The sequence below is a fragment of the Brachypodium distachyon genome, chromosome 1 (genome assembly GCF_000005505.3).
Source record: "Brachypodium distachyon strain Bd21 chromosome 1, Brachypodium_distachyon_v3.0, whole genome shotgun sequence".
In the NCBI taxonomy this organism is placed as follows: Eukaryota; Viridiplantae; Streptophyta; class Magnoliopsida; order Poales; family Poaceae; genus Brachypodium; species Brachypodium distachyon.
In genome coordinates, this window is record NC_016131.3 from 74,394,855 (window position 1) to 74,412,116 (window position 17,262).

General features: G+C 42.0%; 1 protein-coding gene and 1 non-coding gene across 2 annotated transcripts; one reads left to right on the top strand and one right to left on the bottom strand.

Moving 5' to 3' along the window:
* The first annotated feature begins 3,472 nt into the window (after positions 1-3,472).
* Positions 3,473-3,543, top strand: TRNAG-GCC. Its single transcript has one exon. It is a non-coding gene; the product is annotated as a tRNA-Gly (tRNA).
* Positions 3,544-4,291: 748 nt separating this feature from the next.
* On the bottom strand, positions 4,292-11,812 carry LOC100836695 (myosin-10). The gene is made up of 9 exons (XM_003558966.4): positions 11,428-11,812; positions 10,398-10,595; positions 10,147-10,269; positions 9,951-9,988; positions 9,618-9,786; positions 5,904-9,041; positions 5,678-5,796; positions 5,066-5,276; positions 4,292-4,904 (listed from the first exon to the last, which is right to left on the bottom strand). Exons 1-8 carry the CDS (start codon positions 11,512-11,514, stop codon positions 5,078-5,080), a joined length of 4,071 nt encoding a protein of 1,356 aa, XP_003559014.1. The 5' UTR covers positions 11,515-11,812; the 3' UTR covers positions 4,292-4,904; positions 5,066-5,077.
* Positions 11,813-17,262: the final 5,450 nt, after the last annotated feature.

Genomic DNA, 17,262 nt, shown 5'->3' on the forward strand with positions numbered 1-17,262 from the left:
TCCTAAAGAAGAAAAGGATCTATTTGATACTGTGGACGACTGGTTACGAAGGGACCGTTTCGTTTTTGTAGGATGGTCCGGCTTATTGCTCTTTCCTTGTGCTTATTTCGCTTTAGGAGGGTGGTTTACAGGGACAACTTTTGTAACTTCTTGGTATACCCATGGATTGGCTAGTTCCTATTTGGAAGGTTGTAATTTCTTAACCGCAGCAGTTTCTACCCCTGCCAATAGTTTAGCACACTCTTTGTTGCTACTATGGGGCCCGGAAGCACAAGGAGATTTTACTCGTTGGTGTCAATTAGGTGGCCTATGGACTTTTGTAGCTCTCCACGGGGCTTTTGCACTAATAGGTTTCATGTTACGCCAATTTGAACTTGCTCGGTCTATTCAATTGCGGCCTTATAATGCAATCTCATTCTCTGGTCCAATCGCTGTTTTTGTTTCTGTATTCCTTATTTATCCACTGGGGCAATCCGGTTGGTTCTTTGCGCCGAGTTTTGGCGTAGCAGCGATATTTCGATTCATCCTTTTCTTCCAAGGATTTCATAATTGGACGTTGAACCCGTTTCATATGATGGGAGTTGCCGGAGTATTAGGCGCGGCTCTCCTATGCGCTATTCATGGAGCGACCGTAGAAAACACTCTATTCGAAGACGGTGATGGTGCAAATACTTTTCGCGCTTTTAACCCAACTCAAGCTGAAGAAACTTATTCAATGGTCACTGCTAATCGCTTTTGGTCCCAAATCTTTGGTGTTGCTTTTTCCAACAAACGTTGGTTACATTTCTTTATGCTATTTGTCCCCGTCACCGGTTTATGGATGAGTGCTATTGGCGTAGTTGGCCTGGCTCTGAACTTACGTGCCTATGACTTTGTTTCCCAGGAAATCCGTGCAGCGGAAGATCCTGAATTTGAGACTTTCTACACCAAAAATATTCTTTTAAACGAGGGTATTCGTGCGTGGATGGCAGCTCAGGATCAGCCTCATGAAAATCTTATATTCCCTGAGGAGGTTCTACCACGTGGAAACGCTCTTTAATGGAACTTTCGTTTTAGCTGGTCGTGACCAAGAAACCACCGGGTTTGCTTGGTGGGCTGGGAATGCCAGACTTATCAATTTGTCCGGTAAACTACTTGGCGCCCACGTAGCCCATGCCGGATTAATCGTATTCTGGGCCGGAGCAATGAACCTATTTGAAGTGGCCCATTTCGTGCCAGAAAAGCCCATGTATGAACAAGGGTTGATTTTACTTCCACACTTAGCTACCCTAGGTTGGGGAGTCGGGCCAGGGGGAGAAGTTCTTGATACTTTTCCGTACTTTGTATCTGGAGTACTTCACCTAATTTCCTCCGCAGTCTTAGGCTTCGGTGGCATTTATCACGCGCTTCTGGGACCCGAGACTCTTGAGGAATCTTTTCCATTCTTTGGTTATGTATGGAAAGATAGAAATAAAATGACTACAATTTTGGGTATTCATTTAATTTTGTTAGGTCTAGGTGCTTTTCTTCTAGTACTCAAGGCTCTTTATTTTGGCGGTGTATATGATACCTGGGCCCCCGGGGGCGGGGGGGGATGTAAGAAAAATAACCAACTTGACCCTTAGCCCCGGTGTTATATTTGGTTATTTACTAAAATCCCCTTTTGGGGGAGAAGGCTGGATTGTTAGTGTGGATGATTTAGAAGATATAATTGGTGGACATGTATGGTTGGGTTTCATTTGTGTATTTGGCGGAATTTGGCATATCTTAACCAAACCTTTCGCATGGGCTCGCCGTGCATTTGTATGGTCTGGAGAAGCTTACTTGTCTTATAGTTTAGCAGCTTTATCTGTCTTTGGTTTTATCGCTTGTTGTTTTGTCTGGTTCAATAATACGGCTTATCCGAGTGAGTTTTATGGACCCACCGGCCCAGAAGCTTCTCAAGCTCAAGCATTTACTTTTCTAGTTAGAGACCAGCGTCTTGGAGCTAATGTGGGATCTGCTCAAGGACCCACAGGTTTAGGTAAATATCTAATGCGTTCCCCAACGGGAGAGGTTATCTTTGGAGGGGAAACTATGCGTTTTTGGGACCTCCGTGCTCCATGGTTAGAACCTCTAAGGGGGCCCAACGGTTTGGACTTGAGTAGGTTGAAAAAAGACATACAACCTTGGCAAGAACGACGTTCAGCGGAATATATGACCCATGCTCCTTTAGGCTCTTTAAATTCCGTGGGTGGCGTAGCTACCGAGATCAATGCAGTTAATTATGTCTCTCCTAGAAGTTGGTTATCGACTTCTCATTTTGTTCTAGGATTCTTCTTTTTTGTGGGCCATTTGTGGCATGCAGGAAGAGCCCGAGCTGCTGCAGCAGGTTTTGAAAAGGGAATCGATCGTGATTTAGAACCTGTTCTTTACATGAACCCTCTTAACTAAGATTTTCTTATTTATACCTGTTCTACTTCTACTGTTTTTTTCTGCTCTGGCTCGGTTATTTCATTTAGCCGAGCCATTCATTCCTTTTTCTGAATGAAAGATAAGGGGACAGAATAAAGAAAAAAAAATGAAAGAAACAAACGTATTCAATAAGCAAAAGGAGAGAGAGGGATTCGAACCCTCGATAGTTCCTAGAACTATACCGGTTTTCAAGACCGGAGCTATCAACCACTCAGCCATCTCTCCACAGCTTAATCCCTATTTTACTCCTAGAAATAGAACACAGCCATATAAAAATAAAAGGATCTACTAACCTCTAGAAACATCTCAGATGCAAATCCTTTTTCGATATATTTCTGTATACTGTATACACGGATAGAAGATCCGCTATACCCGCTTTTGAAATAAAGACTAAATCCCCTACCCTAATCCCCATATCCAAATAAAAGCGGTAAGTAATAAGTTTTAATTATTAATTAAAGAGAAGAATCAATGGATTCATGATTAAACCCCTCCTACTTCTTGTATTTTTTACAATTTAGGTTAAGTGAGGGATCAAATATGTAGTCAACTTTATTTGATGATAGCTTGGAGGATTAGAAATATGACTATTGCTTTCCAATTAGCTGTTTTTGCATTAATTGCGACTTCCTCAGTCTTAGTAATTAGTGTACCCCTTGTATTTGCTTCTCCTGATGGTTGGTCAAATAATAAAAACGTTGTTTTTTCCGGTACATCATTATGGATTGGTCTAGTCTTTCTCGTAGCTATTCTGAATTCTCTCATTTCATAAATTTGTTTAGTATTGAGTAACCCGATACAAAATAAATAAAAAGGACATTTCTTCGAAAAAATTCGAATAGTGAGACGCATTAAAACGCAATTTGCGTTCCGAATTGCTACCTCTTCTCTTTCAGTATTATGAAATTGCATTGCCATTAGAATATTGATTGACAGACAATCAAAAAAAGGAAAACTCTAATATAATAGAAAATGAAACGGTCGACCCAGACATAGACGGTCGACCCAAGCGGATATACGCTATAAAATATATTCCGTAGCGAGCGTAGTTCAATGGTAAAACATCTCCTTGCCAAGGAGAAGATACGGGTTCGATTCCCGCCGCTCGCCCGCTTACTTTAGTCAAGTACTATGAGAAAAAATTTAGTCTAGTTGAATGTTTAACTACTTAGAATAAATTATATATTAATTAGGTGTTAGTCTAGTACCCTATCCCTTATTACCCTTACTTTTCACCCCACTCAAAAAAAGGAGGGCTCCGGAGAGGGAAATAGAACTCTCCAACAGGGGGGTATTCACTGAGACAAAGAACTGGCAAACTGCTTTTAAAGGGAAGGGAGGTAGACTGTGCGTTTCTTTCATTTTTCTTTTCTGCAGGGTAGGGAGAAACCTTGCCTGTTCTTCTTATGGAGGCAGGCGGCTTCGCAGACTGCTCAATTTTGCCCTCTAAGGCCAGGAAGTAATGAATAAAAAAATTGGATTGGATACCACCCAACCCTGTACCATATATATAGAAATGGAATAGTCCTTTTATTTTCCGTTGACAGGGCAAGAGAAACATCAGGAATAACATGTAATCCGTCCGATCCTAAATTGTTGTCGAAATATTACATGTATCTAGACGCTTTTTAAGAATAGATACATCTATATTTGGCCAAATTTGAGTCAACATACTCTAGGTGCTAGTGTCAAACTGCACAGTAAAGAAGCAGGACACATGTCAACAAAGTAACACTGCAGCATCATAATCCCCTTGCAATATGAGAATCGCCCTGAAACTTACAAAATAAAAATGCAGCTTCAAAAGGTCAGCATCACAAACCCTCAGCACACAGGGATCAGCAGCATTCCAGTGTTCTTAGAGGAATAGCTCAACTATATACTCATGGAAATTATTCTCCAGATCACATGACATAATGAAATGTATTCCTGACAGGCTTGATGAAGAATGAAAATGAATAAGTAGTTAAGCCGTTCATATTTTACACATCACATTACAATACTGTACGAGACGAGTATAATGACTCTTCTACTAACTTAACCTCTTGGAGCTGATCTCACCAAGAAAGGAAACTACATTTATCGACAGTTAAAGGGGCCTCTGCAGGCATGCATGTAATCATGTAAACGGCGGGCTATCCGAGTAACCATATGAGCAAATAGCGTTCACCCTCCCGATCAACTGAGGAAAATGTATACAGGCTGAAGGAAACAAGGTATTGCATGATCGATTGGTTAAGTCGGAATTGCCATAGTGAGGCTTTACAGCTGGAGGTGACCTTTTCTTCCAGGAAATTATCAGACCCACAATTTTCGCCTCGTCAGGGTAACATTATGTTTGTGTGCACATCCTCCAGTACCAACTAGCATGTCCAATGGACATCACATCTAGTTTTACTCTTGTTCCGACATGATAATTGGAAAAGGTTGCCTCGTTATCATGGCACAGAACTCTGGCTGATTATGCCCATCTGCAAAAGCAGAAGGTTTTTAGAACAGAATGAAAAGGACATTCAGCGCACAAATACGATGGTGGCTCCATCGGTACCAAGTTTAAAACAGTTTACCAAAGTGTTTTCCTTCGAGTCCAGACCACAGTATTAATAATTCGCAACGAAATATATGCATGTACCTATGTTCTCCATCATGCGAACCATCGCCCTTTCTTGATCGTTTTCAGCTCCATCACTAATCGTTCCCGCTGAGCCTCTACCTCTGCATACTCCAAGCTCATGTTGAGTAAACGCTCTTTCATATCTCTTAGCTCTCCTTCCAATTGCAAAATCCTGTCGGTATTGTTCACCTTGCCATCCTCACCAGCAGATTGCCCCTCAGGCATGGGACTGTGCAGAATAGAAAATTATTAGACTGCGAGAAATTACAAAATAACCAAAATCCACATCACTTATTTTGGGTCTGAGGGAGTAGAATATCGCATACTGCAGTTTTTTTTATTTCAAACCGCTCTAGCCTCGTTTCCATTACTTCCATTACGAAAATAAATTACAGACCGCAATTGCAGATTCAAAGGTTAAAACGATATTCCATTAGAAAAAAAAAAGAACTTTTTGACGACCTGTCACTTGTCAATGACCCGATGCTTACACTGACTAAAGCATAACAAAATCGAAATGTAATAGGAGTAGCAATATATTAGACATTTCTATGTTTTCACAGATAGATATGCCATTTCTACGTATCATGACATCTCATAGGATAGCTTTTATGTTCAGATTGTGGATACCTCTTTTCTTGAGCCCTGTACATCCTATTTTCCTCCAAAGCCTCTGCAAGCTTCATTTCTAGTAATTGAATCTTTGACTGAATGTCAGTTTCCCCATTATCTGTAGAATATCCAATGTCCTGGAAATACAAGGAAATAATACATGGGATAGCCAGACATTAGGAACATCAATGCATTGAATTTTTTAAACGTCACAAATTCACAGCAAGTGCTTTATATGGCTAACCTGCTTTCCATCGAGTTGAGCTTGCCTAGTGAGATCCTCAATTTCCTGCTCAAGAGACTGTATCTTCCTCTGATATTCACTATTTGATCTTCTGATCCTACTAAGTTCGTTCTTTAACTCTGCTTCATGTACATGTGATGCTTCCGATGCCGACAGATCACTCTCCAGTCTCACAAGCTTTGCTTGCATAGATCTTCTGCTTCGTTTTTCTTCTTCACCACTCTTCAAAGTCTCCTCCATATTGGACACTTTATCTGTTAGCATAGCTTTCTGTGCCTTCAGTTCTTCACATTCCTCAGTCACAGATTGCTGTAGTTCCTCGAGTTTTCCCTTTTCAAACTTAGTCTCATCAAGGGAATTTCTAAGCTTGAAAACTTCATCTTGAAGACTCGTTATTTTCTGTACCTGAAGTTTCAGACCGGAAATTTCTTCCATCAGCTGCTGTTTCTCATAATCACTGGATTTAAGTTTTAGCTCTAGTTCACCAGAGGTCATCCTTAGATCATCTTCATTGGACTTGGCAGCTTCCATTAACTTTTTCATATGTTCAGCATCTGCGGTCAACATTTCCTCGCTCTGTTTGGATGCATTAAGGGAATCGACCAAACCTTTAATCTTGTTTTTGGACTCCTTCCGAAGGTCTTCTATCTGAGACTCATAATGTCTCAACTGTTCACTAACATTTTCGAAATTAGCCTCAAGTTTAGCCTTGTCAGCTCGCAGGATAGAAACCTCTCGAATGGCATCCACTGTGGCATTTTCTCTCTCCTCGTGTGTGGAGGACACCTGTGCACTAAGACTCATGACCTCCCTCTCAAGATTCTCTACTTCAAGAGTCTTTTCTTTCTCGATCTTATTCAACATGAAATGAGCACGATTTATTTTTTCTTCTTGCTCCATGTGCTCCTGGAATATACTCTCCAGTTCTGAGAGTAAAGATTGCTCTTTGGAAGATATGTCTTTCTGAAGTGAAGTAAGCTTTGTCTCTAGGAATTCCACAGTTTTACAAAACTCGAAGTTCCTTTTTTTCGAGTTATCCAGTTCCTGCTCTTGTTGCGTAAAACGGCCATGCAATTCCAACTTCTGCCTCTTGAGATCTGCAATTAGATTTTGAAGAGAACTGCACTCTTCAATAAGGTTCTCAACTGTAGATTGTAGATTCGAATTAGATCTTCTCAGAACTTCTGAATCATCCTGCGCTTCGGTCAATTTTCTTTGAGCTTCTTGTTGCTTTTGCTTAAACTCAAGCCTTATGGTATCCATCTCTACTTGTTGTCGCTCTACTTTATCTTTGAGATTGATGACAAGTGATTTGGAGTCATGCATCTGCAGCTCGCTTGACTCCTTTTCATTTGTCATGTAAGATAACTGAGCTTCCAGTCCAGATATCCGTTCTGACAACTCTATATTTTCCTGTTCCAGTTCTGATATATGCAACTCTAGTTCAGCTTTGCAGCTTTCAAGTTCAGTTATCTTTCTTTCGAGAACCTTATTAGCAGACACATGTGAATCTACGCTGCTAGAAAGCACAAAAATATCTTGCTGCAGTTCATCCAAGCATTTTGAAGTGATGCTACTTTCTTTAACTGATGCTGCCAAGCGCTCCACTAACTGACTCTTCTCTGCCTGAATTTCAGAAATAAAACTTTCTGTTTCAACTTTGTAGCGTCGCAAGTCATCAGTTTCTTGTTGTTGTAGCTGAACTCTAGTCTTCAGCATATCGGCCTCCGATTTGCTATCTTCTAGATCTTCTCTTCTAAATTGGTATCCTCTCGCACCACCAGTTTCACTACCTTCCTGTTCTGTAGAATGGAAGCTTTCAAGCTCATCTCTCGACTTAGATAGCTCAAGATTTTTTTGTTCTAGCTCTTCTTGGCTTTTTTGGAACTTCTCTTCGAGTTCACCGGCCTGAGACCTAAAATGTACCAGCTTCAACTCAAGGTCAGCACACTTTCTCTGTAATTCTTTGGCGTTGGACATTGATGCCTCAGTGAAACTGCCAATATGCAACATTTCCTTATTCCTAAGTTCCTCTTCCAGTTGATCTATTTTTGATGTAAGCTTTTCAATTTGCAATTCACCGCTGTTTGAAACACAAGAGACCTGCCCTTGTGACGCCCCGTTTTCTTTGAGCTTATATATAAGCTCCAGATTTTCATCTGTTAGTTCAGAACAATCTTTCTCGAGTTCTTGTATTTTAACCCTTAAAATTTCATTTTCTTTCTCCAATTCGAGATAAACCGCATCAGAACCTGCAACACCTGCAGTTTCAATATTGAGAACACGATCAAGTTTCTCCCTCAACATTGTGATTTCATCATCTTTCATTGACAGTTTCCTAGCCCATTCTGTGTCTTCTTTGACAAACAACCCATCTTTTGAGACACCAGGGTTAGTGACATCCTTGACCTTAGAAATTTCCGCTCTCTGTTCTTCTATGGTCTCTTCCAGTTCCTGAAGAATAGAAACGAGCTCTATATTTGCCTCTTGGGTATTCTTCAGTTGTACCGTTAAGTTTAAATTTGATTCTTTCAGAAACTTCATCTCATCTTCTAGTTCCTTCTGCAGATCGATCCAGTCCCCTCGTTTGGGGGTTCCTGATTTGGTTTGCCGTGTGGTTACCTCTTGCCGAGATGACTTCAATTCTTCGATTTCTTGCCTATAGGAATCCCGCTCTGCATGTGCAGCAGACAGTTCAACAGCTAGCTCAGTCTGTTGCCTGGATTTCTCGGAACATTCCTTCTTCAGTGCCTCTAGATCAGCCTTCAATTTGCGAGAATGCCGTTCCCACATCTTTGCCTCATCACGGAGTTCCTCAATTGTTTCTTCAGCAGCTTCAAGAAGATCTTTAGATGAATCCGATGTCCCCAATGATGACTGAGCAATCCCATTTGAAAATGATTTTGGAGTATTTCCTTGCAGCACGTTTGGACCTGAAGCCCGGGAACTGAAAGATGAATTGTTTGATCTGAATCCTTCATCACCACGGCCAGCGCTAGCATAGGAACTAGCTGAATCCTGCCTTCCCACGTACAGCCCGCCATTAGAGTTGGCTATAGGAGACAGGTTTGCTCTATCCACTGTACTATCTCCAGAATTGGAACTCCGATGAGACCCTGAGGCTGAGAAACTCATTTCCTAAAAGGGGAAAAAAACAAGGAATTGACTTTACACATAATGCTCTGATAGTAGGGCGTCACATATAAAAAAAATGTGATTTAGATTTGTAACCCGTTAACAAAATATACTCACATTCACTGAGCCACAGTTCCCATGCAAGACAAAATATTTTATTTATTATTTACAGTAATCAATATCACTAGCGAAAGAGAAAATGCAGTAATATTCATAGATCGGATTAGCTAGATTTTGTAGAGAGACAGAACACGTAGCATGGAAAGTTGGAAACGAGAACAGCTAAATCAATCTTTTTTATGACATATAATCTATTTTACTGGCCACCAATGAGAAATTTTACGATGTCTATAGGCACAAGAAACAGGTAATGACAAGTTAACTCGAGCGCCCAGAAGAGTGGTATGGCTGGTACTGAAAATATATGTCCAAACGATTGAGAGTCAAGTTGTACTACAAAACAAAAATTGTAAGATGCAAACAGACACACATAGCCAAAAGCATGCACTCTTGACGAAGGAAAAACTGATCTGTAAACTGAACTTAAGATGGAGAAAACTATTGTAAGTACAGACATACCCTGTTTCCAGATTCGTCTTGATAAGTGCCGACTAAAGGATTTCCTGACGAAGAACGAACACTATTGTTGAACATATTGTCAGAGCCATCTGATTTGTTATCCATATCATCATTTATTGGAGAACGATTATCGACGCGAGGAGGCATGTCCTTCGAAGACCTCATACCACTGTATAGAGCCAAGATTAGAAAACAATATCAAGACTTACAGGCAGAAAACATTATTGAAGAACGATACAAAGTGATTAAAGGGTCTTCAACATGAACGTGTGCTGTGTGGACACCGGAACTACAACATGGAGAGTAAGAAAAGGAAGAGTAACAGTTAGTTACCTCAACTTAGACTTTGTGCCAATACATTGAACTTTAAGCTGCACAGGAGAAACAATGAATGCCACCATGAGCAGAATAAATGAAAAGGCAATGAGCACTTGAGAGTTGAGTGAGTCGGCACCATTTTCAGGTTACAGGATCACATAGAAAATCACAAAAAATCTTCAAAAATGAAAGATTACATAAACTCGCTTACCTGTAAGACTGTTCCAGAATTGCATCTCTTCAATGGCAGAGAGATAGCAGTCGGGTCCACCAAATTCAGAAAGTTGGACAGGTTTAGGAAAATTTCCCCTAGAATAGCAGTTTTTATCGATCCCTGCAACATGAGAGGCAGTGACCCGATGGTTTAGCTCAGCAGCAGAAATATCATAGATGCTGAACAGAATTCTTGAAATTGAAAAAGCGAACTGCACAAAAGCATTAGTATGCTACGGACATCCGTACCATAGAAACAACAATCTTGTATTGGCACTCATAGAATTCTTTTGACACTTCATCTCGAGAAAACCAAATTGGTTCCAATATGGAATCAGGCCATTGACAGATTCCGCTGCGGGCGGCTGTTTTACTGGATTTGGCGATTGTTTTTCCAGTATCCACTGAGATTATTGAAAGGAATAGCCTGTCCGATACCGCAGGGACCTGTTGAACACAAATCAAACCAATGAGAGATTTTTTTTTAAAAAAGATAAAAAAGGAACATATGTACCGCGTGCACTGCAAGAAATGCACCTGAAATCAGAAATGTACTGAAAAAATAATTATTATGCCGAGTCGTTTACTTCAAGACAACAACTCATCTCAGACTATCACCTGTATGACATTCCCCTTATGGGATTGTTAAGGGCGTTGATTGAATTCTAGTTCAGATTAAAAAAACTAGAATTATAAGACTAGTTGACTAGTATTTCTCCCTTTATCGCATAGCAGCAACCAATTTGTCCCAAAAAAAATTTTTGGGTGAATTTCAGAAACAACGAGCAACACGGAGAGTGGAGTATCATATCATGTTTGCTCAACATTGTGCTCCCTTGCAACGCCCCCTTAACATGACCGAAGGAACGCTTTGATCACAGGTAGTGGTCCACTAAACATATATAGTTACACTGAATTGCAGTACTCTAGGCCAGGTACGGACAAGAACTAGCAAGGAACCCTCTAGGTAGGCAGGTAGCAGCTACCCCAGCAGCCACTCACCTGCTGGCATTAATCCTGAAATCCCAGCGGTGGTGTGTATGCTAATCCTACCAACCCCGGCGTATGTATGTGTGTAGGATGCCTCTGCTGTACTGTATCCAAGTGGATGAATCGACGAGCAAAGCGGCGAGGGCGAGACCAGGTAGCTACCGATTTGACGGAGATTCATCCCCCAATGCAGCCGCCGCCGCCACAAGAGGTGGTAGCTAGACGCTTAAGGCCGGAGAGGGGGCCGGCGGGCATAGCAGAAGAGGAGGAGGAAATCTGAGGGACGGACCTGGACGGCGCGGAAGCTGGAGAACCTGAACTCGTAGCGCTCGCCGACGCTGCGGTCCGACGAGCGGTGTCGGTGCAGCTTGAACATCCTCCTCTCCCGCCGCAGGCGAATCAAATCGATCGAGCGATCGATCCTCCTGCCGTCCTGCGCGGCCGGCAGCGCAGGCCGGCTGCAGATTGGGAGCTCCTCCGCCCTCCTCCGAGCACTGCACTGCTACCGCTAGACTGCTTGCTACAAGTCCTCCTCCCGACCGGCGAGCAGGACGCGAATCATTGCGCCGCGAAGGCGAAGCACCCACCGAGCTAGAGCTGCTAGAGAAAGCGGTAGGAAGGAGAAAGGGGAATCTTAGGAAGAAGAAAAGGAAAAAAAAAAACTTGGCTTTGCGAGATTTCTTAGGTGAGCCGGCTTGTCCATTTGCGCGTGGCGTTTTAATCAAAATAATTACGAGGAGAAGAAATAGAAGGAATGGTGAGCTGTTTGACCGACCGGTGGGCCTCTTCCCTTCCCGGCCGGCAGCATTGTGCTCTCCGGCAGGCCGGTTTTGCCTAATTAACCCCCTTTAATTTTGTGTTTTACTACCGTCTTGCTCCAAGAGTAACCCTGCCGTAAAAGGCCATTAACCGGTGCTGTAACAGTAAAATGCGTGTAATAAGTGATTTTGAGGATGGATTAAGACAGGAGGCAGAGGACAGGGAGGTTGGTGAGTCAGCTCAGCTGGGCTTATTTGCTTGCTTGCTTGCGCATCACCTACACTACAGTAGAGTGATGTGACGTTTAACAAGGTGGAAGCTCTAGTATTTGGAGTCGGATTATCATTCATGTTGCGTGTTCCTTTCTCAGCTTTTGGACGGCCAACTAGCATTAGCATTTTGTGTGTCCCGGTGGAGCCTCGTTGCAGCTGACAGTTCTTGCTTGTCTGCATCCATCGATCACGTGCGGCTGGAGTGTCGCGTGTGCCTTGCTTGTCCTGCAGAGCCGGCCGGGCGGTAATTTGATCAGAGTATATATGCAAGAGCGGTATATCCATTTTAGTAATTAGGTGCAGGTCGCCTCGAGACAAATGTCAGTAACAAAGCTAGGGACGCCTTTGTTCGTCGACCGTGACACCTTTTGTTTTTTGGGGCCGTGTTGCTTTAAAAAAATTAAGATCACCTTTTGTTTTTGTCCCGAAGAAACTACTCGCTAAGAGTAAGATTTACCTGTAGGCCTAACAAATGGAGTCATTTTGGCGGGACTGCTGCAATCATTTTCTTGGATGAGGTAAATCAATTTCTTTTTGGTAAACATGTAAAATGTGTTAAAAAAATCTTCTAAGAAGCTAGGGCAAAAGTTTGAAATTCTATCTTGTCTTGTTCTCCTGTGACGAAAAACAGCGATTCTCTATGGACGAAACGAAAAGGTGGGAGTACTCGTACATAAAAGTTGTCTTTTAAACACCTTTACGTACGGACCAGCAACAGAAATACTCGTAGTACAAACAAAAGCTCCTTTGCAATTAGTACGTACATCTTTCCGCTCTGATGCTAGTACTCCGTAGCTTTTTTTTTGTCAAAAGGTTGTCTTGTGTTAATGAAGATCCAGGGTACAGTGCAGTGGAGTGCAGTCGGCAGTCCCCTGGATCGATCGATCTCAGTAGGTGCGTCGCTGCCAAGCTGATTAACTCGATCCATGCATGCATTAAAAGAAGAAATTGAGCTAACTCGACGACTTAAAACGAGTGTGTAAGCTGATTAATCAATTATATAATCTCTTCCTTCCACGACGTTGAAATTCGGCAGCTCGATGGATGGGATATGTCTGCAACTGCTGCAAGGTAGGCACGCTTTCCATCATGGAATAATAATAATAGGATAGGTAGGCTAAATATATAGACGGTCGCGGGCGCATGATTGATCGATTAGCTTCGTCCACAGATTGGTCAATCGATGATTATACGATCGATCTAGTTTGCCATCAAGAGTACGATGATCAGCCTGTGATGATGATATCTCGAAAGAAAGAACCCAATTAATGCATGCATGAACTAAGAGAAGAAATTAAGGAACTCGATCGATGAGGGGCCACTTAAAAGTTAAAACAAGTGTACCTTAAGCTGGTGGACCTGGACATGTAGGTTGATTTGCCATGCACGAACGTCGTTAAGATGCTACAGCGATGGACTGATTATTGCTTACTCGATGATGATATGATCGATCATGCATCCGTCCGTCTCTGTCCAGCTACCCATGCGTAGCGTATACAGTATTTATACACTAGCTAATACTGCTCGATTTCATTCATTCTTTTTTTTTTTGCTTGACGTACATTCGATTACTTATAGGGGGTCCCTACATATATAGCACTAGCTACTTAGCTAGTGTGGCAATGTACGAATCCAAGCAATAATATACACCTTTTTCTTTTGAGCGAAAACAATAAAATACACCTAACGAGGAAGTAAAGAAGAAGAAGAAATGGCATCGACAGGCCACGCCAATGTAACGACTCCAATGGGCCTCTAAAAAAACGACTCCAATGAGCCTCTATAAAAAGCGACTCCAATGGGCTCTCATACACGGGCCTGAGCATCAATCAGTCGATAGGCTGAAAATCAATAGTCGGCACCGCACCATCAGACATCAGTATACACTCCGCTGGCTGAGGCGGGCTCAAAGGAAACCACGGCCCAGACCAGGTGTAGTAGAATGGAAAGCCTATTATCTGTGGGCTTTTCGCTCAAAAAAAAAGAAAACAAATCTGTGGGCTTCGAACAACCGATCGGCCCAACCGTTCGAAGCTCCCCTCAAAAAAAGTAAACGAAAACAATGGACCAGACAATACACAGATGACAGGTGTAATGATTACATTAGAAAAAGTGCATACAGAAAATGCAATATATTATTTTTCACACATATATGTTCAAAGCTTTTATAAGGATTCACTACGTCATTTTAAGTCACGAAACATGTGGGTCCCCAGTACTCGAATGCTCCTAGCACAACGGAAAGAACATGAAGCTCGCAAAAGGAAGGAAAAGAAAGAAAGACAAACATTGACGCATTTATATGCATGTACAAAGATGTCGAATCAATCAGTCAACTTGGTGTGGATCGAGAACACCTGAATGAAATCAACATCGCAAGCACACTGTTAATTCTTCTGATCTATCAGTGAACTGAGCCCCAAGACCAGGAGGTCTGGTTCCTTGTGGTGAAACCAGCCCACCCAGATTCAAGTCCTAAACTTGACATGGGTGTCACATTTTCTTGTGTTATTTCAGGATTTAACCGGCACTATGCTTTCAGTGGTAGGTGACGTACCCGTCAACAGCGAGACGCCTGAGGTGAGTTCGTCAATCTCTCAAGATTTGCCGGCTCAGTCTTTCGGAGGTGGTGCTCATAGGAGTAGGGTGTACGCGCGTGTTGTGAGCGTCTGCGTTTGTACTGTGTTTCTAAAAAAAAATTCTTCTGATCAATCGACAAATTAAACCTTGACAATTAACACTACTCCTATTATTAACGACATATAAGAGAGCCAAATTAGGCGAGCAAACTATGTTAGCTTTCGTAGCTAGGTTCTGTAACATTAGTGCTGACGCGGCCCCCACGAAACTGCGTGCATGCGACAGCTAGCGCTTAATAAGACAGGACTGTAGTGTGCAGGCCAGCTGCTAGCTCAACGATCTTATCATTTGCACTCTCCTGAAGAAAATATGCATTTGCACTGATCGATCTATATTTTGTGTGAACGAGAGTAAACGATCCATCGATGGAGTCAAACAAAACCACTTCTATTTTAGCCCCATCAACCGATCGAGCTATCATTCTATTTCTACGGCCGGATCGAATTCGCGATCCCCCACTAACAATTTAATTTAGTATGTAAATATACTTTTTACCTGACGATTGACGATTCGTATCAATTGATTGTTACATATCTGGAATTTTGGATCTCCTTCGCATGAGATTGCATGCCAAAGCATGCACACTGCTTTTAGCTAATTCCCCACTAACAAAACCTCAAATTCGATCGTTACATAGTAATTGTGCGAATTCGAATCTTAAAAGTCCCCGAAAAAAGAAATGCAAATTAAAAGGATGCGTCCTATATATAAAAAATTAAAGATCATCATTAAGAAAGTATATCTATTCTTTCTTTTTTATGAGACATCAAGGTATCGAGTAGGTAGGTAAAGACAGGGAGCAAAGAACAACAAAATCTATGTCGACCTGCAGCCAATTCAGGACGAATTAGGGATCGATCGAGAGGCTCAGAGCAAAAGGCACCGTAAAATCTGACGTTGCATGCACTCAACGTAAACACATATAAGACCTGTATCTGATCGATCGATCTACCCTAGCTAGCTAAATATAACTGATAAGACTGCACATACATATTTAGAAGCTACATATAATGTGTGTGTGTGTAGCATAGCCTGTCAGGTTAAAAGCTGGACAGAAAGAATGTGAATGTGCACGTGGCCTGACAGCAACGCCACGCGTACTACTAGCTAGGCTTTACTAGAACTTGATTAAGACGATGAGAATAATTTCTGAATTCTTTGTCTGTCCAAATGCATAGAGCTGCGATTTAGCTAGCTCGATCTATTTGGTAAAGAATCCATGGCCTAGGCCTGGGACGTACGTGTAATACATAACATGTTCAATCATACCCGCAGATAATTAATCAACGCTGGATCACCAGAGGCTGTGATCGTCCGACATGTTCTATCACGATGCTTTAATTTGCTAGCTAAGCTGCCACTAAGATTTCGGCACACGCTAATTTGGTAGATTTCCGTCCCTTTCTTCTAGAGATCAATTATAAGTACTGGAGTTTATATGCCTTCGCTAACATATAGCTAGAATTTGTCGATCTGTAATTAAACACGATCGAGCATGGTGATTAAGGACCAAATTAATGCATGTATATATATTTTGAAAATCTCAGGGCAAAATGGATCGTTAATTTGTTCTCTCTCAATTAACAGAATCTTAACTAATTAACAACTCGAGGTAATTGTAGCACGTTAGCAGCAAAGTTTAGAAATTTCATGTAGATTCATCTCCCTTGGCGCTGCTGACAAAGCTAGCATGTATATGCATGCATGGTGCATGTAGGTAGATATTTCTGGCTCTAGTTGTGCATGCTCCCCCCCCCCCCCCCCCCCCCTAATTGGCAATTTGATGATAAATTACTTCACCTGGCATGTTGTTGTCAGTACGCTACCTAGACCACTTGGTAATTAGTGGAGTTCATTAGTATACAATGGTTGGTTTAGTGAACTTTTTACCTCATTTTGCACTACTTAGCTTGGGTGGATCGATCTTCACATATGTTTCTAAAATCAGTAAAACACTGTCATGCATGGATGGATGGGTTAGTGTGCTATCCACAAGTACTACTTAATCAAGGGATTGGTACCAGCAAAAAGGCTGATAAGAGAAGGTAAAAGAAACATACATATACATATAGAGCAAAAAGCCTCGAGGCTCACGCGAGCGCCGTTTGAGATCGATAACATGATGCGCACATCGGCTCGGCTGGAATCTGAACCTAATCAAACAAGACCAAGCCATGTTCACTTCTTGTTTTAAGTTAGCCGACCCATAAACCCTCTATAAATCAAGTGCACTTCATTTTAGTAAGTCGAATGCACTTCTCGAGCCGCGATTGGATGCCATGCGGTGCATCTCGGCATACTAACCATTGGGTCTTGCACTTCTCGAGCCGCGATTGGATGCCATGACCCAATGGTTAGTATGCCGAGATGCACCGTATGGCATCCAATCGCGGCTCGTTGACACCATTGGCTCAGGGAGCAAGGAGCCCCCTCCTACCCCCAACTCTCACACA

Bases quoted from the DNA above. Each gene is read 5' to 3' on its own strand.
- LOC100836695 (XM_003558966.4), bottom strand. From the start codon at position 11,514: ATGTTCAAGCTGCACCGACACCGCTCGTCGGACCGCAGCGTCGGCGAG. The intron at 10,270-10,397 runs GTACGGATGTCC...CTCATGTTGCAG, and splicing joins ACAAGATTGTTGTTTCTATG to GGATCGATAAAAACTGCTAT. The intron at 9,042-9,617 runs GTATGTCTGTAC...TTCCCCTTTTAG, and splicing joins AAGACGAATCTGGAAACAGG to GAAATGAGTTTCTCAGCCTC.